Genomic DNA, 17,863 nt, shown 5'->3' with positions numbered 1-17,863 from the left:
TCTCCCCTCCTCCCGGAGCAAGGCTGCTTTTTGCGCCTTGCTTCGGGAGGAGGGGAGAGGACTGGCAATCCCGAGCATACCGTAGGATTGATTGCCTGTCCTCTCTCCCCTCTCTCTCTTGCAACTTTTATTTTTTTCCTTTTTTTTTTTTTTCCCGCTTTCGTTGCTTGCTTCGGGAGGAGAGGAGAGAGGACTGGCAATCCCAAGCATAGGAGAACCGTCCACTTCCTGGTATCTGTCATTTCAAATGTCATTTGAAATGACAGATACTGGTACCAGCGTGTTCGTGAAGCGTTAGTTCAGCGCACCCAGGATACTGTATAGCGCTCTATACAGTAAAATGGGTTGCGCGGGCCTAACGCTTCACGGACGCTTCTTACCGTAGACGCAGCTTGCATTTTTTAAAATTACTGTATAAAGAGCGTCACTCTTCTTTTTCAGTCAATCTGTGATTCTGTGAGCACGCAAGCCCAAAAGGGAAGAGAATGCGAGCTTTGTTTTGTTTTGTTCAGCAACTGCCCTATATATTGGTGATATAATTGGACATTTAGATTAATAAAATCTCATACAAATTGCTATAAGAAGGAAGGAATCAAATTATTCAGATTAGTCTGAGTTTCCTTTCTTCTGCATTCTCGCAAAGATCAACAAATGAATGGAGAAGAATGGATGGAAATGGACAATGTGCTCAACGCCCCGTTCTCTCAGGATTCAGTAACATCAGTGGTCATTTTCTAGGTTTGAGTCAGCAGCAGCCTCCACCTTTCAGTTTTTCCCAATGGAGAAAAGGAAGCAAGTTAAAAATGATCCCAGCAGGCACAAGTAGTTGAATACAGGCACCGAGGCAGGGAGAGCAGGCCCTCGAGGAGCGAGTTCATTATTGTGTTCAACAATATACCGGTATGTGAATTCTTCTTCATGGAAAAATAAGACATCCCCTGAAAATAAGGCCTAGTGCATCTTTGGTAGCAAAAATTAATATAAGACACTGTCTTATTTTCGGGGAAACAGGGTAGTACAGCAGGCCTTAGGATTTGAGAGGCATCAGCTCCCACATCAATCAGTAGTGGTGGCGACAGCCCTCAAGAAGGCTTAAGTGTTCCTGCACCCATGCTTTGGCGCCTCCAGGTCAGGAGCACAGGGCGTTGGATGCCTTAGGTAGGAAGGTGTACCAGGGCACTATGTGTATTGCATCCTTCCAGTATACTCGGAATCTCTGGAAGCAGGTTCAGGATCTGTCTGAGTACCTCCCCCAGCTGCAGCAAGATGCCTTTTTGGCAGTCGCCCAACAGGGCCTGGAGTGTGGTAAACATGAAGTGGCGCCCACCTATGACATGTTTGAGATGGCGGCTAGGGTGGCAGCAGTGGGCATTGGTGCCCATAGGATGGCATAGCTCTGAGCCTCTGACCTCCGACCAGAGGTCCAGGAGAAGCTCATGGACTTGCCCTGTACTGGCGAGAACCTGTTTGGAGATAAGGTGAGAGTTGCTGTGGCTCAGTTGAAGGATTACCATGAGACCCTTCAGCATCTCTCAGCCAGTATTTATTATTTTATTTATTTTTAACTTTTAAATACCGACATTCTTGCATTAAATGCAAATCATGCCGGTTTACAGTGAAACAGAAAAAGCAGGAAAAAATTCCTTAGTCGAATACAATGAAACAGCTTAGTTAACAAAGGAAACATAAATATAAATTTTTACATATACACAAAGGTTTGCACGAAGGGGTGCACAAAGGGGAGAGCCCCTTTGGCGCGCGACGCCTGTCTTAACTGTCCGATGTTAGTGACGTCATGGGGGGGGCGGGTCTAATGATCGCAGCACTTACATCGCTGCTTCTTTCCAGTTCCAGGTGAAGATCAAGCTGTTTCCTGCTCATGCGAGATCCTTTTGAGCCACTGCACTCCTATTATCTGAAGTACCTGACCTGGAAGGTCATCTTGGTTGCGGTCACTTCGGCATGCAGGGTCAGCAAGCTTCAGGCGTTGGCGACGTATCTGCCCTACACAAAATTCTTCCTTGATAGGGTGGTCCTGCGGACTCAACCTAATTTCCTGCCTAAGGTGGTGGATGATTTTCATCTTAACCAGTCAATCGTTCTTCCCACCTTTTTTCCCAGACCTCATTTGCACCAGGGCGAACAGGCTCTGCACAACTTGGATTGCAAGAGGGCCTTAGCTTGCTACCTTGAATGGACAGCAGGCCACAGGCAGTCCATGCACCTCTTCATCTCTTTCGAAAAGATTAGGTTGGGAGTTGGGGATAGCAAGCAAACGCTGTCAAACTGGCTGGCAGATTGTATTTCCTTCTGCTATGCACAGGCAGGCCTTCAGCTTAGAGGCTATGTCAAGGCTCACTCTGTCAGAGCCATGGTGGCTTTGGTGGCCCACATGCGAGTGGTTCCCGTAGCTGAGATCTGCAAGGCTGCAATGTGGAGTTCTCTCCACACATTCACTGCCCATTACTGTTTGCAGGTATGGCCGACACGACAGCAGTTTCAGCTAGTCTGCCCTTTGATATCTTTTTCTTCTGTAGAGCTCAGCTCTTCCTGTGTAGGGCCCTTTTTTGGGGTTCAGGCTGTCTCCCTCTGTTTCCAACAGGACTATCATCCTGCTTGTCTTAGGAGAACGCAGAGTTGCTTACCTGTAACAGGTATTCTCCTAGGACAACAGGATGTTAGTCCTCACAAAACCCACCCGCCATCCCTCGGAGTTTGGTTTCTCCTATATATTTTTTTTTTTTTTTGTAAATTCTATGATAGGAGATAGAAGAGGGACCCTGTGTGGACGCGTGGTTAGTGGCATGCTTGGCATGCTCAGACTGCCAAAGTTTTCTGTGCTGGGCTCCATCTGATGTCACCCATGTGTGAGGACTAACATCCTGCTGTCCTGGGAGAACACCTTTACAGGTAAGCAACTCTGCTTTCTTCCTCATTGCCATTTTATTTAGTATTTCCATGGTTATCTATGATTGCTTCTGTTTCTTTCTGCCTTTTCCTCATATTGATTCTTCCAAGAAAGTGGACTACCGCTGAAAACATAATGGGAGCACTCATACCATGGGCGAATCTCACTTCAGTTGTCATGTGAAAAACCACCATTATAATCACAGCTCCTTAAAACTTCTAGAGTGACTCAAAAACTATAATAATGTATTGTTCCTGTAATTTTTCAATATATAAATAAAATCGTCCTCATTTACTCCTTGGGTCAGTAGTAGCTTCTCACATGACAACTGAAGTGTGATTCATCCATAGTATCAGAGCTCCTGTTGTTTTCTCGTAAGTGAGCTGCTTTCTTTGATTATATAGATTCCCTTTGCATATGTTGGCTTTCTGTGTCTAGTATCTTCTCTTATGCCATTTTTTTAAAATTTCTGGCCATGTTTTATTTGGGTTGTCGTCCTGCTCATTTGCTTTTGAATCTAGTTTAGAAATTGTTCTGCATGTTGATGTACTGGATTATTCGTTTTTACATCTTTTTTTCTTTAATTTTGTGTTTTGGTTTTGATCCAGACAGGTTTGTGATCTGATCCACAGTCTGTTTCTGTTCTGTATTTTGTATTCCTTTTACTGTTTTTAAATTAATGATTATATAATAGATTTGATTTTTAATTGTACAGTCCATGTATGCCCAGCGAATTTTATTTTGTTCTAACCATGTATTAGTTTTTTTTTTTTTGTTTTGTTTTTAACTAACAAAACTGGTGTTTGCAACCACATTTTTTAAACTTTTTCCATTGTTTGTTCTTCCTCTAGTCCAAATGCCCTTTCCTTCCCCCTTTCAGCCTTGAAGAGGGGGTCTGCTCCTCTTAATTCACTCTAAACCCCACGTCTCCTTAGGCAGAGGCCCCAGTTTCCTGCAGCAGGTTTTTTTCAAGATTCTGCAGCAAGAGGTAGTAAATTCTGTAGCAATTCTATGGGGAATTAGCATAATATTGCAAAAAATTCACACCTGCGACTATGTAAAAAAAAAAAAAAAAATCCAGTTTTTTATTGAAAAACCATTCATTTGTTTACTGGTTTATTATCATATGTATGCTAAAAATGTTCTTAACATCAGCAGTTTGTCATACTGTTAATTACATTGAAGGATATGTGTGCAAATATAGGACACATTGTAAGAGACACAAAAAGTTTGAAATTTGTCAGTAGTAATTAGCAAGGCTTCTAAATATTGAAAGTAATAATATTGTCCTTGCCAACTATGGAATGCCATCAGTTACAGATTTCCAAAATACACCCAGGTTTTTAAAGCTGATGTATGTTAGGCCACACATGCAGGTGCAAAAAACCTTTGGGCCAGATTTTAGTATCTACGCCCAATTTTAAAACATGTGCGCGCATGTTATAAAATCCGGGGTCGGCGCGCACAAGGGGGTGCAGTTTGCGCGCGCCGAGCCCTAGGGGAGCCCCGATGGCTTTCCCTGTTTCCTCCGAGGCCGCTCCGAAATCGGAGCGGCCTCGGAGGGAACTTTCCTTCCGCCCCCCCCCCCCCCGACCTTTATTTTAGAAGTTGCTCCGGGCAGGCGTAGGTTGCACGCGCTGGCCGAGTTGCCCTTTGAAGGCCTCTGGCCACGCCCCCGCCCCGGGAAATATGGACGTCCCGGGGCTTGCATGTGTCGCCGGGTCTATGCAAAATAGGCTCGGCACGTGTAAACCCCCCCCCCGTGCGCGTAAGGCTTTTAAAATCTGCCCCTTTGTATAAATATTAATTCCTTCTATAGGGACATCACTCCATCCTGGAGTTATCAAAATCATCTTTGGTTTCATAAGGACTTGGATCTTTTTACTGCTTTTTGTCTACTCCAACTTTACCCTCTCCCCTTTACTTCTGGACAGGAGGAAGAGGGTGGGAGGATCAACAGGAGAGGGTTCCCTGCAAGCTGTCTTCAGGGGGGAGGGGCTGGAGCATGAGCAGAAAGAGAGCTGAGACTGAAGACAGGCAGGCACCCTGCTTTTTAATTTAAAAGATTGAATTGAGGTGTTAAAGCTTTCAGGAATATTGATTCTCTGGCAGATTGTAAAATATGTGGCAACAAGCTAAATGTTGTGTGTCCCACTGCTGCAGAATCCTGGGAAGCTAAGGGCACTCCTCTTAGGGTCAGCCCTGCTTGTAGATGCCTGAATGCGCAGGTACTCTGAGCTGCTGCATGCTCACAATCCTTGCTGTGATGTTGCCCTAATTCTTTCCTTTACTTTCAGGCCGATACTGTAAAAAATGCGGGAGAGCTGGCACTCTGAATGCCTGCTCTCCCGATGCGTGCCTAGGCACCTCTCCTGGGCGTGCGATTCTCTATTTAAATGAGGTGTCGTGCTAATAAGGAGGCGCTAAGTACAATAGTGCATCCTTAGCACCTCCTTATTAGCGAAAAGGTGGCTGTCAGAGGGTCCCGACAGCTGACGCTCTGTTTTACCGGCGTCGGCTTCCGAACCTGCTGACAGCCATAGGTTAGGAAAACGGATACCGGTAAAATTGAGCATCTGTTTTTCTAACCCGCTGACCAGCAGGCAGATTTTTTAAATTTTTAAAATTTTTGGTTCCTCTGACTCAAAATCGCTAGGATATTAAGTTGAAGGATTTTTCAGGGTTGCTTAGAACTTGACACCTGCCCTTGTGCAGGTATTAATTTCTGAGAGCAAAATGTGCGGCATAGCCGCACATTTTACTTTCAGTATCCCGGGCGCCTAACTAACAGGCTCATCAACATGCATTTGCATGTGATGAGCGCTATTAGGTTTTTTGGGTTTTTTTTTTGGGGGGGGGGGGCTTGGCTGCGCATTTTTGACGCACTATTACCCCTTACAGTATAAGGGGTAATAAACGCGGGTCGTAAATGTGCGGCCAATGGCGTGGTAAACGGTGTGCTCAGCTGAGCGCACCATTCTGTATCGGCCTGTTTGAAAGCATGCCTGGAGAGGAAGAAGGGCTCTGCATCACAGAAATTGGGAACATGCAGTAGCCCATTGCATCAGTGAGGATCTAGGTAGTGCCACAGAAGGGGGTGACAATAGAAGGCAATTTTACTACTCCTTGCAGCGTACCGTACCACCTGATCTCGCTGGCTGGTGAAAAATCTTTCTAATCCACATTGACAGCCCAAGTTTGGATTATAAACCAAGCAGATGGGGGTGGGAAGTGCAGAAGCGAGAGCAAGTTACACTGTGTACTACACCCCTACCCAAAATTATAGGATACAGAGGTAACAGGGTAAAATACTTCCTCTGTCAGGTGTCTGATATTTCAGCTAGAATTTAAAAAGATGTGCATAAGAGAGTTAAAATCTTTCCAAAGTCAAATAATTGAATATTTAAAATAAAATAAAACCTTTCTTATCTTGTGCTTTTTCTCACATAATACTATCTATTTCCATCCTCTGACTTCTTGTGACTCCTTTCCCTGTTTTTCTTATCCTGTTACTTTTCTTTGTATGACTTTCCTTTCTCCAGATTTTTCTCCCCATTCATGTCACTTCGCATCTTTCTCTGCTGCTTTTATCCATCACCATCTCACCCCTCTCATTCTTTCACATCTCATCTACTTTGTTTTTATTTGCACTTTTGGATAGAAATTGCAAGTGTGAGGGTATCCTGTCTGGCTCAGATGAGGAAACAGCTGAACAGGCCCTAACCTCTTCAGCCTTGTAAAATGCTAGCAGAGATTAAACAGGGTAGAATTGTTTTAAATAATAAAATTGGCAACATAATAGATTTCAGTTACCTCAGGATTGGTTGGGTAAATGTCACTTTAGGACATGGTTCGGAAGGAAAGTTCCTAGATGCCATAAATGACTGCTGCATTTAGGGATTGACCATGGAACCAACAAGAGGGCGAACTATTTTAAATCTAGTTCTCAGTGGAATTCAGGTCATTGTGCAAGGGATAAAGGTGCCGAATCTGCTTGGCAGTAGTGATCATAACGCAATTACATTTGATATAATCATTGGAGGGCAAATACAGAAATATTAAACTTTAAAAAGGGAGACTGTGGTAAAATGAGGAAATTTGTTGGTAACCATTCCTTTCAGTTTTTCTAGGTTTAAAAGTTTGCATGAGGCATGGCATTGTTTAAAATACTTGGACTTGAAGATAAAATGTATTCTTTGCATTAAAAAAGATGAAAGGCAGAAAAAGTAAATACTGTGTACAATTCTGATCGCCGCATCTAAAAAAAAAATATATAGTTGCGATGGAGAAGGTACAGAGAAGGGCAACCAAAATGATAAAGGGGTTGGAACAGATCCCCTATGAGGAAAGGCTGAAGAGGTTAGGGCTGTTCAGCTTGGAGAAGAGACGGCTGAGGCAGGATATGATAGTGGTGTTTAAAATCACGAGAGATCTTGAACGAGTAGATGTGAATCGGTTATTTACACTTTTGAATAATAGAAGGACTAGGGGGCACTCCATGAAGTTAGCAAGTAGCACATTTAAGACTAATCTGAGAAAATTCTTTTTCACTCCATGCACAATAAAGCTCTGGAATTTGTTGCCAGAGGATGTGGTTAGTGCAGTTAGTGTAGCTGGGCTCAAAAAAGGTTTGGATAAGTTCTTGGAGGAGAAGTCCATTAACGGCTATTAATCAAGTTTACTTAGGGAATAGCCACTGCTATTAATTGCATCAGTAGCATGGGATATCTTGGTGTTTGGGTAATTGCCAGGTTCTTGTGGCCTGGTTTGGGCTCTGTTGGAAACAGGATGCTGGGCTTGATGGACCCGTGGTCTGACCCAGCATGGCAATTTCTTATGTTCTTAATTCTTTGCCTTGGTCATTACTGAGGAGGATGTGGGGGACATAACCCACACCAGAAACATCCTACAGCCATCCCTGCATGCTATAGTGTTTTAACAAAAACACACTTTTTCTACATATGGTGTACTTCAGAATATGTGGTAGCCCATTACTTTAAATCTTACAGCCATCCCTGCATGTTATAATGTTTTTAGTTTAGTTTATTTTCCATTAATAAGCAGGACTGAATTAGCCATGATTGGTGGCTGAAGTCATCTGGCAGCATTGAACATATCTCTCTCTCTCCAAGCTGGTAGAGCAAAGCTCTCCTGAGCATGTGCGGGAGTTCCCACGCAGGTGTTGCTCCAGAGCCTTCTCAGTTTGTTTTTGGCTGCACCTCGCATGGACAGTCTTTCTGCCTGTCCTCAGAATTTTTTCTAAAATCTTCAGTGATTAAAAGCTCACTGAATTTTGCGACCCACTATAGCATTTTTCAGTGCTACTTAGACTTTTGGCTTCAATTTTGAAGAAGTTGCCTCAAACCTTCGCGAACATGGCTACCAGGAAAATCATAAGTGGCTTAAAATCTTGTGCCTGTGATCAAATCATGTCCATAACTGACGACCATGACAAATGCTACATCTGTCTTGTTCTGGTTCACGAGCAGTCTCACTCTATTGAGTTGGTTAGATTGCCCACTAAGGCAAAACACCAAGACTTACCAGCACACTGTGCATTCTGCATCCATTCCATCCAAAAAGATGAATCAAAGTTGTCAAAACCATTGAAGTGAGGCATGGTGTGTCAGAGCACCTGACGCATGGTGCGTCGGAGCAAACTGCATTGAAGTTATCAGAATCAGGAGCCTCAAAAAAAAAAAGCCATCACAAAGCAAAAGAACACACCGGCCTTCAGATGCCTGGAGCTTTGAAATGTGATTTTAAAGCTTGATATAATCGGCTAATACATCAGTGCAGAGGGAATTGGACATCTTTCCAATAAACTCAGATGAGATACCACATCACTCTACTACTTCATGTAACTTAAAATATGCCAGCCAGCCAGTGTCTTTTTCCAGTCTTACCAGTGCATCCAGGTGAACGTTATGCCTAAGGGATACTAAGAGGGCTTTCCCTACTCAAATCTATACAGCCTATGGCACCTCTGTGCCAGATGAATTTCTCCGGCTCCTGCCTCCCATCACCAGGGCCTTGCCAGTTTCTCAATTACTATCCCAAGGCTTGTGTCTTTAATTGTCGGAACCAATTTTTCCATACTTCCTCTGACGTTGAATCCAGCTCCAGTAGGAGTGCAGGAATCTCTGCTGGTTTTTGAGGAAGATGCACCTCAGTTGACTCCAGCCCAGAGGGCACAGCAAGTAGTCCCAATATTGTCTGGAATTTCTTCTCCTTCATCCCAGAATTGGAGCAGGCTCTGTGAGCTTACCTGCCGTCCTATGCCATCCTGCTGTTCTCACCACAGAGAGTTCAGTGCTACCAACGTCGTCGTCATCAGGAAATGTAGGTCGTCCTCCTCCTATTTCTGCTCTCTCCTGAGTGAAGAGCCGTTCATGTCCCTTCTCTAGGGTGGTCCTTGGGCAGCTCTACTGGTATTCCCTCCAACCCACCTCCGCCAGGATACTTAACTTACTCCTAGTTTGGAGAAGATGGGTGTGGCGCTTAATGCAGCTGTGCATAAAAATCCAGATCCCAGAGCGGATGTCATGGGGATCCTAAAGATTTTGGACATCCCAGCCCAACGATTTGCACGGCTTACCCCCTATGGCATTGGATGCAGTCTGGGTGAAAATGTGGGAAATGCAGTACTCTGTTGCCACTGCTGCCCAAAAGTTGGATTTAAAATTTAATGTGGGTTATGGAATGGTACAACGTCCCCACAAGATCTGCCTTCATTCCAACACGCCACCGGGAAAAGCCCATTGCATACTAGGTGACTTCAGGAGAAAAGTTTGCCAAGACACAATGCATATCACTCTGCATCAGTTCTATTATGGTGCGGTACATTTAGAACTGTGTGTGCAGAAATTAAAACCCTTTGGGCCTGATTTTAAAAAGCATTTACTCCAGTTAAACTGGGTTTTACATGTGTAAATGCACTTTACCTGAGCAAGAGGGCTTTTGAAAATTGCCTCAATATATATATGCCATTGAATTGTCCATAGGATTTACTTGCATAAATGCATTTGAAAATGCTTTTGAAAACTGCTACAATAGTATGTTACATTTTCAAAAAAGAGTTTCTGCACATAAATGTATTTCCTTACTTCATTTGGAATCAGGAGAGCCGATCACCCCTGCCTCCCCTCTTTGATTTGGAAGAGTCCATTTGTCACTTCTGCTCTGTTTCTGAATCTTTTGACCCCACAGAATGTACTTCAGCAGCATCCATTGGCTCTTACTGCATGGCTTGGTTCAATGCAAGTAGTATTAGAGAAGATGTGCACAAAAACTTGGCCAACTTGCCCTGCCTTGGTGATAACCTTTTCAGAGAAAAATTGCAGGAAATGGTTTTGCAGATCAAGGAGCAAAATGTGGTGGCTCAGTCATTGTCCACAACAACAGAACCATATCCCTCTGGCAGAAGGTTGTACTTTGCCTATAAGCATCCCTACTAGCCCAGAAGGTCTTACTGATCTACCAACAGTACCACTTGCCAGCTCTTCCTATGCAGTGTCTGCAGTCCCAGATTGCACCAGCAAGGGGATGCCCAAGACAGCACCGCTGAAACCGTGTCAAACGTTGTGATCAATCCAGTACCCATGATGCTATATTCGCTGGGGGCCAGATTTCAGTCATTTTTCTTTCTGGTGCCAAATATCCCAGAAGAAGTGGGTTCTGAAAATTGTTCGATTTATGGATATCTGCTCAATTTCAAAAGAACAACCAGTGCTTCCTCATGTCGCTATTCCACCACGTTTTCCAGAAAAAGTCTGCTTTCCACAATGGAGTCCAGGTTGCTTACCAGTAAACACTCTGCTGCACCTCTCAGCTTGGGATTCCCTACAGATCATGGCTAATTCAGCCCTACCTATCTGCAGAAAAAAAAGCAAGTTTGCTTAACATAAATGGTGTTTTCAATAACTAGGATGAATTATCCATTCGATGCCTGCCTTCCTCCCTAGAGAGTAGACTATATGCCGTTTATGGTTAGGAAACTTGCTTTTATTTAATATACTGCAGTTCTTTACAACATTAAAGTGGTGCACAGTATTAAAATGTCATCATAAAATATTAACAAAACAATTTATCACTTACAAATTATCATAACACATAAAGCAAACACACTGTAAAATAACCCAACAGTGCTATAACTGATAAGTTAATCTTATAAAATAGCAGTGTTAATACAATATTAAAACTAAGGACAGGCTAGCAAGACAAAATCTAAACTTCTTAATAGGTAATACTGATTAAAATCTGGTACCTCCAAATCAAAGGGATGACAAATGTAATCTCACTTTAAAAGGCTCAGATAGCCTTAGTGTTCATATAGCCTCATCTCTCTGCTGAAAAGCTTGCTGGAACAGTCATGTTTTTACCCCTTTCCAAATTTTTGGAGTTTCTTATCTCAACTCAACAGGGACAGGTGTTTCACAGGGATGGGACTGGAAAGCTACTTGAGGGATGTGTGCTGTCAAGCCCAGTCTTAGTTTGCGGAGGAACAGTAAATCCAGCTGCAATGTCTGGGTAGGATTATACAAAACTAATACATCTAAGTAGTGAGGACAGCATCCGTGTACACATTTAAAAACAGACAAAATGTTGAGCTTTATTCTAAAAGCAATTGGTAACTAGTGCAATTTAATCCTCAGTGGGGTTGCAAGGTCCCAGAAAAGAGTTTTTAGCTGGTATGTACTGTAGCAAGTAAATTCTCTTCAAAGACACAGCTGTACAACTGCAGTAGTTGTAGTACTTTTATTTTTAACCATGGCATGTACAATTTATATGGCGGTCCTTTACTTCTACAGTGGTCATACTTGATTCATAACTCATTTTCTTCATTTGAGGTACCTATGCCAAAGAAGATAATTGATTATGTATAAACAGCCTTGAGTTTAATTTTAAACCAAGGTGGTAATTCTCTCTTTGGGGGTGAATAGTAACGCCAGCAGTTATAGGGACAGTTTAATATGCTAACCCAAAGTGTTTTGGTTTTAGAGAAATTTAGTTTCAATGTATGGTTTGTTAGCCAATTGAAAATGTCATTTAGACAAATGTTAAGATTTGTAAGGCCATGTGGGTTAAAGGTATCCATGAAAGCCATTAGTTGGATATCATCAGCAAAAAGTAACAATTTATACCATAACCTTGTTTAAGAGTGGCCAGAGGTGTTAAAATATCCATTAAAAAGTGTGGGAGTGAGAATTGAACCATGTAGAGCACCACATAATTTCCTTTCAGATGATAACGTTTACTCAATATGTTCAGTCTGATAAATGATTTAAACCAATTTAATACAACACTGTCTATATCCAAGTCACAACAACTCAGATGGTGATAATTCTGAGTAACTAAAACAAATACTATGAAACTAAGATATAATAGCTCAAACTGACAAACTAGAGAGTAACAAATCCAGGACCAATGGCATTCACTCCACAGCTCTGAAAGAATTCCAACGTAAAATTGTAAGCCTGTTACTAATAATCTGTAATTTATCATTTAAAATAGCCACAGTACTTGAAGATTGGAGGGTGGTCAATGTACCTATGATTTTAAAGAGTTCTGGGGTGGTCTGGGAAACTGAAGACCGATGAGGCTGATGTTTTATACCAGGCAAAATGGTAGGAGCTATTTTTAAAAACAAAATTTCTAGATATGGCTTAATGGGGAAGAATCAACATGGGTTTTGTAAAGGGAAGTCTACTTTTACCACTTATTAGATGTTATTTAAATATGGATAAAGGTGAGCCAGTTGATATAATGAATTTGGATTTTAGAGGGCATTTGACAAAGTCCCTTCTGAAAGGCTCCTCAGGAAATTAAGAAGTAATGAGATTGGAGGCAGTGTCCTATTGTTAAAAGATAAGAAACAGAGTAGGACTAAATGGTCAGTTTTCTAAATAGAGAAAGATCAATAGTGTCTCTCAGGGATCTATACTGGGACCTGTATAATATATTCATAAATGATCAGGAAAAGGGAACAAGTGAGGCGATCAGATTTGCAGATGACAGACAATGATGTAAATCGCTTAGGAAGTATGATAAGCAGTCTATACATTTTTTAATAAATATTCAAAGTCTTTAAAACAGCAGCAGATTGTGAGGAACTGCAGAGGGACCTTGTGAGACTGGGGAACTGAATGGCAGATGAAATTGAATGTGGACAAGTGCAAAGTGCTGCACGTAGTGAAAATAATTCCAACTACAGATACATAATGCTGGGTTCTGTGTTGGGAGTCACTACACAGGAAAAAGGACCTTGGAGTCTTTGTGGGCAGTACATTAAAATCCTCATCTCAGTGTGCAGCGGCAGTCAAAAAAAGCCATATAGAATGTTAGGAAGTATTGGGAAAGACATGGAGAAAAAACCTGAGAATATCATAGGCCCTCTGTATCAAACTATGGTGCAAGTCCACCTTGAAATATTGCATGTAGTTCTGGTCACTCCCATCTCAAAAAAGATACAGCCCATGTTTTGAAAAAGATCTGCATCAGAGGAAGTCCATTATCCAATGAACATAAACTCAAGTGGCTGTTAGGAGTCCATCTTGTGCTTTCATACATGTCAAAGTTTCACTGAGTAATGGACCAACCCCTGATGCAAATCTTTTTTTGAAACAGGATCTGTCTGGCTGTATGACCACAGCCCTTCAGTTAAGTGGATTTTAATTGCATAAAAATTTCTTGAAATAAGTGGCCAAAACTGATATTGAGCTTTTTAGCTCTGCAGGACCAATATAACCATCATGTTAGTAGGTTCATGCTTATGATAGTCCTTTATTTTTATATAGATACATTTGTATAGATAAATTTAATATTGATGGCATTAAGGTTTTGTATATAAATTTCAGGAAGGATTTTTGAGCAATTACATTTGTGATATCTTTCCCTATTGTGGACTTTTGCCCTGTAGGTATGTCTTATTTAAACTGTAAGCTATATTTAGCAGGGACTGTCTCTTAAATATATTTGTACAGTGCTGCATACATTGAGTAACGCTATAGCGGTGATAAGTAGTAGTTCTAGTAGTTTTTTGTAGGCCGAAAAATCTGTAACTATTAGCCATGTAGCCTTGGGAAAGCCACTGTTTATATAAGAAGGATTGGATCTATATTTTGGGATCCTGCCGGATACTTGTGACCTGGATTGGTCACTGTTGGAAACAGGATGCTGGGCTTGATGGACCTTTTGGTCTGACCCAGTATGGCATGTTCTTATGTCTAATCAGCAAACAAAGAAGCAGCACACCTCTCCAATACTATCAAACAACCAGAACAAGAGAGGGAAAAGGATCAATCGTCCAATTCACAACTTTAACTGAATCATAGGCAGATGACAATATCATACAAATCTTTGCTTAGAAGTCTCAATCTGCGGCCTCTCGCCTCTCAATGGGCCGCAAGCCTTAATCAGCTTACCAAAGCAGCATATAATGTTTAATCATTTATCGTCATCTGCTCATGTCAGTATTTAATCTAATTAGAGTGTAATAATTTTACCACAATTTTATTTCCAACCTACCCTAAAAAAGGTTATAAATATGAACCTAAAACTATACTTCCCACCAACATTAAAATCTGAAAAATTCCCAAAATTCAAAAATTTGTTGAAAAAGAGATACTTAGCCGATGCCTTGTAGAATGTCACATTAACGCATTCCCGACACGAATCATGTTTCGGTTGCCGAAAGCAACCTTCTTCAGGGGATAACACTCAACAATATTTTACATGAAGCGGCCAAATTTCTTCAATCTCTCCCGGACAAACTGTGTCTCAGCTATTGTTTTCAAAAAATGGCGCCACGGAAATAAAATTGTGGTAAAATTATTACACTCTAATTAGATTAAATACTGACATGAGCAGATGACGATAAATTATTAAACATTATATGCTGCTTTGGTAAGCTGATTAAGGCTTGCGGCCCATTGAGAGGCGAGAGGCCGCAGATTGAGACTTCTAAGCAAAGATTTGTATGATATTGTCATCTGCCTATGATTCAGTTAAAGTTGTGAATTGGACGATTGATCCTTTTCCCTCTCTTGTTCTGGTTGTTTGATGTTCTTATGTCTTGCATGACAGTTATTTGAGTTTGTGTGGCTGTCAGCGGTGACTGCTGTTGCTTTTTGCAGCCCCTCCAGAGATTGCCACCCTGTCACATCAGTCATTTGAATAAATAATTGTATAGTTCCTTGGTTTTTGGATATTGTTATGGTGAACTCTTCTGCCAAGCCTTCCAGAAAGTTTCAGTGATTCTCATGATGTCTTCTTTCATTTCCTGGATTACACAAACAAGTTTTCCAGGTGTTGTAAGATTTTTTTGACATTCCACATAATGTTACAGCGGTAACTTGATAATAGTATGGGTCTGCCTGCTGTCCCACAATCCCCCTAACCCCCATTTTGCTGGACCATTAATGTTGTTAGCACTAATCTCCTATTTGCCAAAATCTTAACTTTCTGTATTTTACATTCCCTTGTTATCCTGGGGGGGGGGGGGGGGTAGGGGGTTTAATAGATGCGGAAGGGTCCTAGAACTACTGCATGCAGCAATGTCTGCTAACTGGAAGCAATTTGCCATCCATTGCTTCTGCTGGAGTCTTCTGTGACACGTTCATTTGTTTGTTAATGTAGTTACATTTGTGTTCCACATTGACCACACATTTCTTGACATGCAGTGACAACACTGGTCTACATTCTATAGGACTCGAGAGAGCTTGAAAATCTAAACCTTGTCTTGCTTTGACATATGTGCTGAATGATATGAAGTTTAGAACGCAGGCCAAGAGTTGTCTCTCTCTCTTTCCATCGTTGGAGCTCCTGTATAATAACACCTTGTAATTCCATCCCTTTGAGATTAATGTATTTGCTGGCTTCTGGGGATGAAGTTTCTTTGAATGCCAGAGGAGATTGGGGAGGGGAATTATATTTTTTAGATTTCCTTTTTTTATGCTTATATATGCATTTAGGAGATGGGGTTGGCTTAATTGGGATGAGTGTATGTCTTTGTGTTAGTATGTGAGCTGATTTTAAGATTGTGTATTTTTATGTAACTTACCTTGGTATCTTTTTTTGATTGAAAGTGGAATCATCAAAGGCAATAAATAATTATCAAAAGATAGCATTCAATGCAAACTAATTGTGAAAAACCAGACATTCAAAATCTGCCAAAAAAAAAAAAATGTTAAGGCTGTACATCTTTAAAATTCCTTCAGCAGCTTTTCGTTCCCACAGCAGGAGCTGTAGTAGTAAATTCTCTGGTGCCCTAGCTGCCAGGTCTGTGCAGCCTCTGAGACGACATTTGAATAGATCAGATAATATATATACACCAGCTTAATTAGTAGATGGCACTCCCAACTCGCCCATCTCCTCTGCAGCAAGTGATAGATTTCTGTAAACTCTGCCTCATGTTCTGTACCCAAGGCTGAGAGATGCGGAGCTCCAGCAGGGGGCGGGAACCTCCGTCCAGTACTGACCCGCTGTTTGATTTTGTTCCGATAGGTAGTGGAGACTCCTCTACGGAGAAGGAATTCTCTGGAGCTCTGATAGGACCCACAGTCAGCACCCCCAACAGCCAGCACTCCTCTCCTAGCCGATCTCTCAGTGGTGAGTAATTGCTCTAGGGAGTGGGGCAAGAAGCTCAGATTTTTTTTTTTACCACCCATATCTGTGTAAACCCTCTTGCCCCACTCCTGTCCCACCTCCAACTTCCAACATGTTCCCATCTCGTAGGATCATCAGATGGCTGGAAGTCACTAGGGAAAGGCTGAGCTAGCTCTGGTTTTGCTCCCTGACCTTTGTGGATGCGTGGTCCTGGTTTGCATAGAGAAACGAGGCAAAATCAAAGCTGAGCCCTTGACCCTGGTGCCATCTGTTAACCCTGTGCCTGGCTGTAAAGGAGGCTATCACTTTCAAAAGAACACAGGATTTTTCAGTTGGATTTTCCCAAGAGGAGATCATAGGCTTCTTTTGCTGTTATACCTGGGCTAGTGAAGCTGCAGAGTACAGGCCGTGCATCCTGACCATAAATGGTAGACTTTTACAAACTTCAGATCTTGCCAGTAGTTGGTGTTAATCCTTTGGTTGCTGCTGTTTTTCCATAGAGGTCTAGGCTGTGTGATTGTTGTAACTCACGTAATGTTGAGCACCATAACTTTAGGCACCCGTGTAAGGAGCTGGGTCAGCAGAGAGCATGCCCGCATTACTTGCTGTGAATATACAGTTCTTGCTGTTACATACTGTAAACTATTGTAGCCCTTTGGCTCTGATTCAGCTTGTGTTTGCACCTAATCAAACTGGCATCCAGGGTATTTCTTTTCATTAGTAGCTTGCTTTCCACTCCTGGGCAACTAGAGCAGAAAGTGTCTTATTTTGTTTGCTTTGTGCTGCTGGCATGTCACGGTGCCTGCAGTTTTATTTGCCCCCGCAGTCTAAGCTGCAGAAGGTGGCATAAGAACAGGATCTCAATCTTGGCTCGCAGTAGTTCCGGATCAACTCAAGAAACTCTTCTGCTTCTGATGTCACAGTCAGAACCTTAGGTAAAGCTGAGAACCAGAGAGGAATTCTGCGGGCCTAGGAATCTCGCCGGTGCAAAAATGTATACAGAAAGCATGTACCAGATAAATTCAGCTAGTGCTGCATGATCTTTAAATCTAGAGATAAAAAAAGACAAATTGCAATTACTAAAAGGAGGCTTGTGATAGGGTCCCTTGCTAGCTCCAAATTTATTTGATTTCTGAAAGTTTTTTTTTTTGTCTGATTTAATAACTACATGCACAAAGCTGCACACAGGCATCTAGAATTAACCTAGATCTATTGAAACCTATGAAAAATTCCCTTTCTGCACACAAAACGGAAATCTAGAGAGAAGGTAGCACCAGCTGTTATAGAGCTAAGGGCATCGAAGTTCTGCCGGACTGTTCATAATTGTAAACCTAGGCTAGAATTATTACT

General features: G+C 41.9%; 1 protein-coding gene across 16 annotated transcripts in view; it reads left to right on the top strand.

Moving 5' to 3' along the window:
• IKZF4 (IKAROS family zinc finger 4) overlaps window positions 1-17,863 on the top strand; it is a 117,617-nt gene that overhangs the window by 57,929 nt on the left and 41,825 nt on the right. For 13 of the 16 annotated variants that reach the window (XM_029594742.1, XM_029594744.1, XM_029594752.1 and 10 more), the window contains one exon: window positions 16,412-16,516. The exons of the other annotated variants lie outside the window; for them this stretch is intronic. In XM_029594742.1, the coding sequence (XP_029450602.1) occupies window positions 16,412-16,516 (105 nt within the window). The remainder of the gene's footprint in view (window positions 1-16,411; window positions 16,517-17,863) is intronic. 16 annotated transcript variants of the gene reach the window in all.

This window comes from Rhinatrema bivittatum, chromosome 3 (assembly GCF_901001135.1).
Source record: "Rhinatrema bivittatum chromosome 3, aRhiBiv1.1, whole genome shotgun sequence".
Taxonomy (NCBI): domain Eukaryota; kingdom Metazoa; phylum Chordata; class Amphibia; order Gymnophiona; family Rhinatrematidae; genus Rhinatrema; species Rhinatrema bivittatum.
This window is presented reverse-complemented; position numbering and strand designations above follow the sequence as displayed.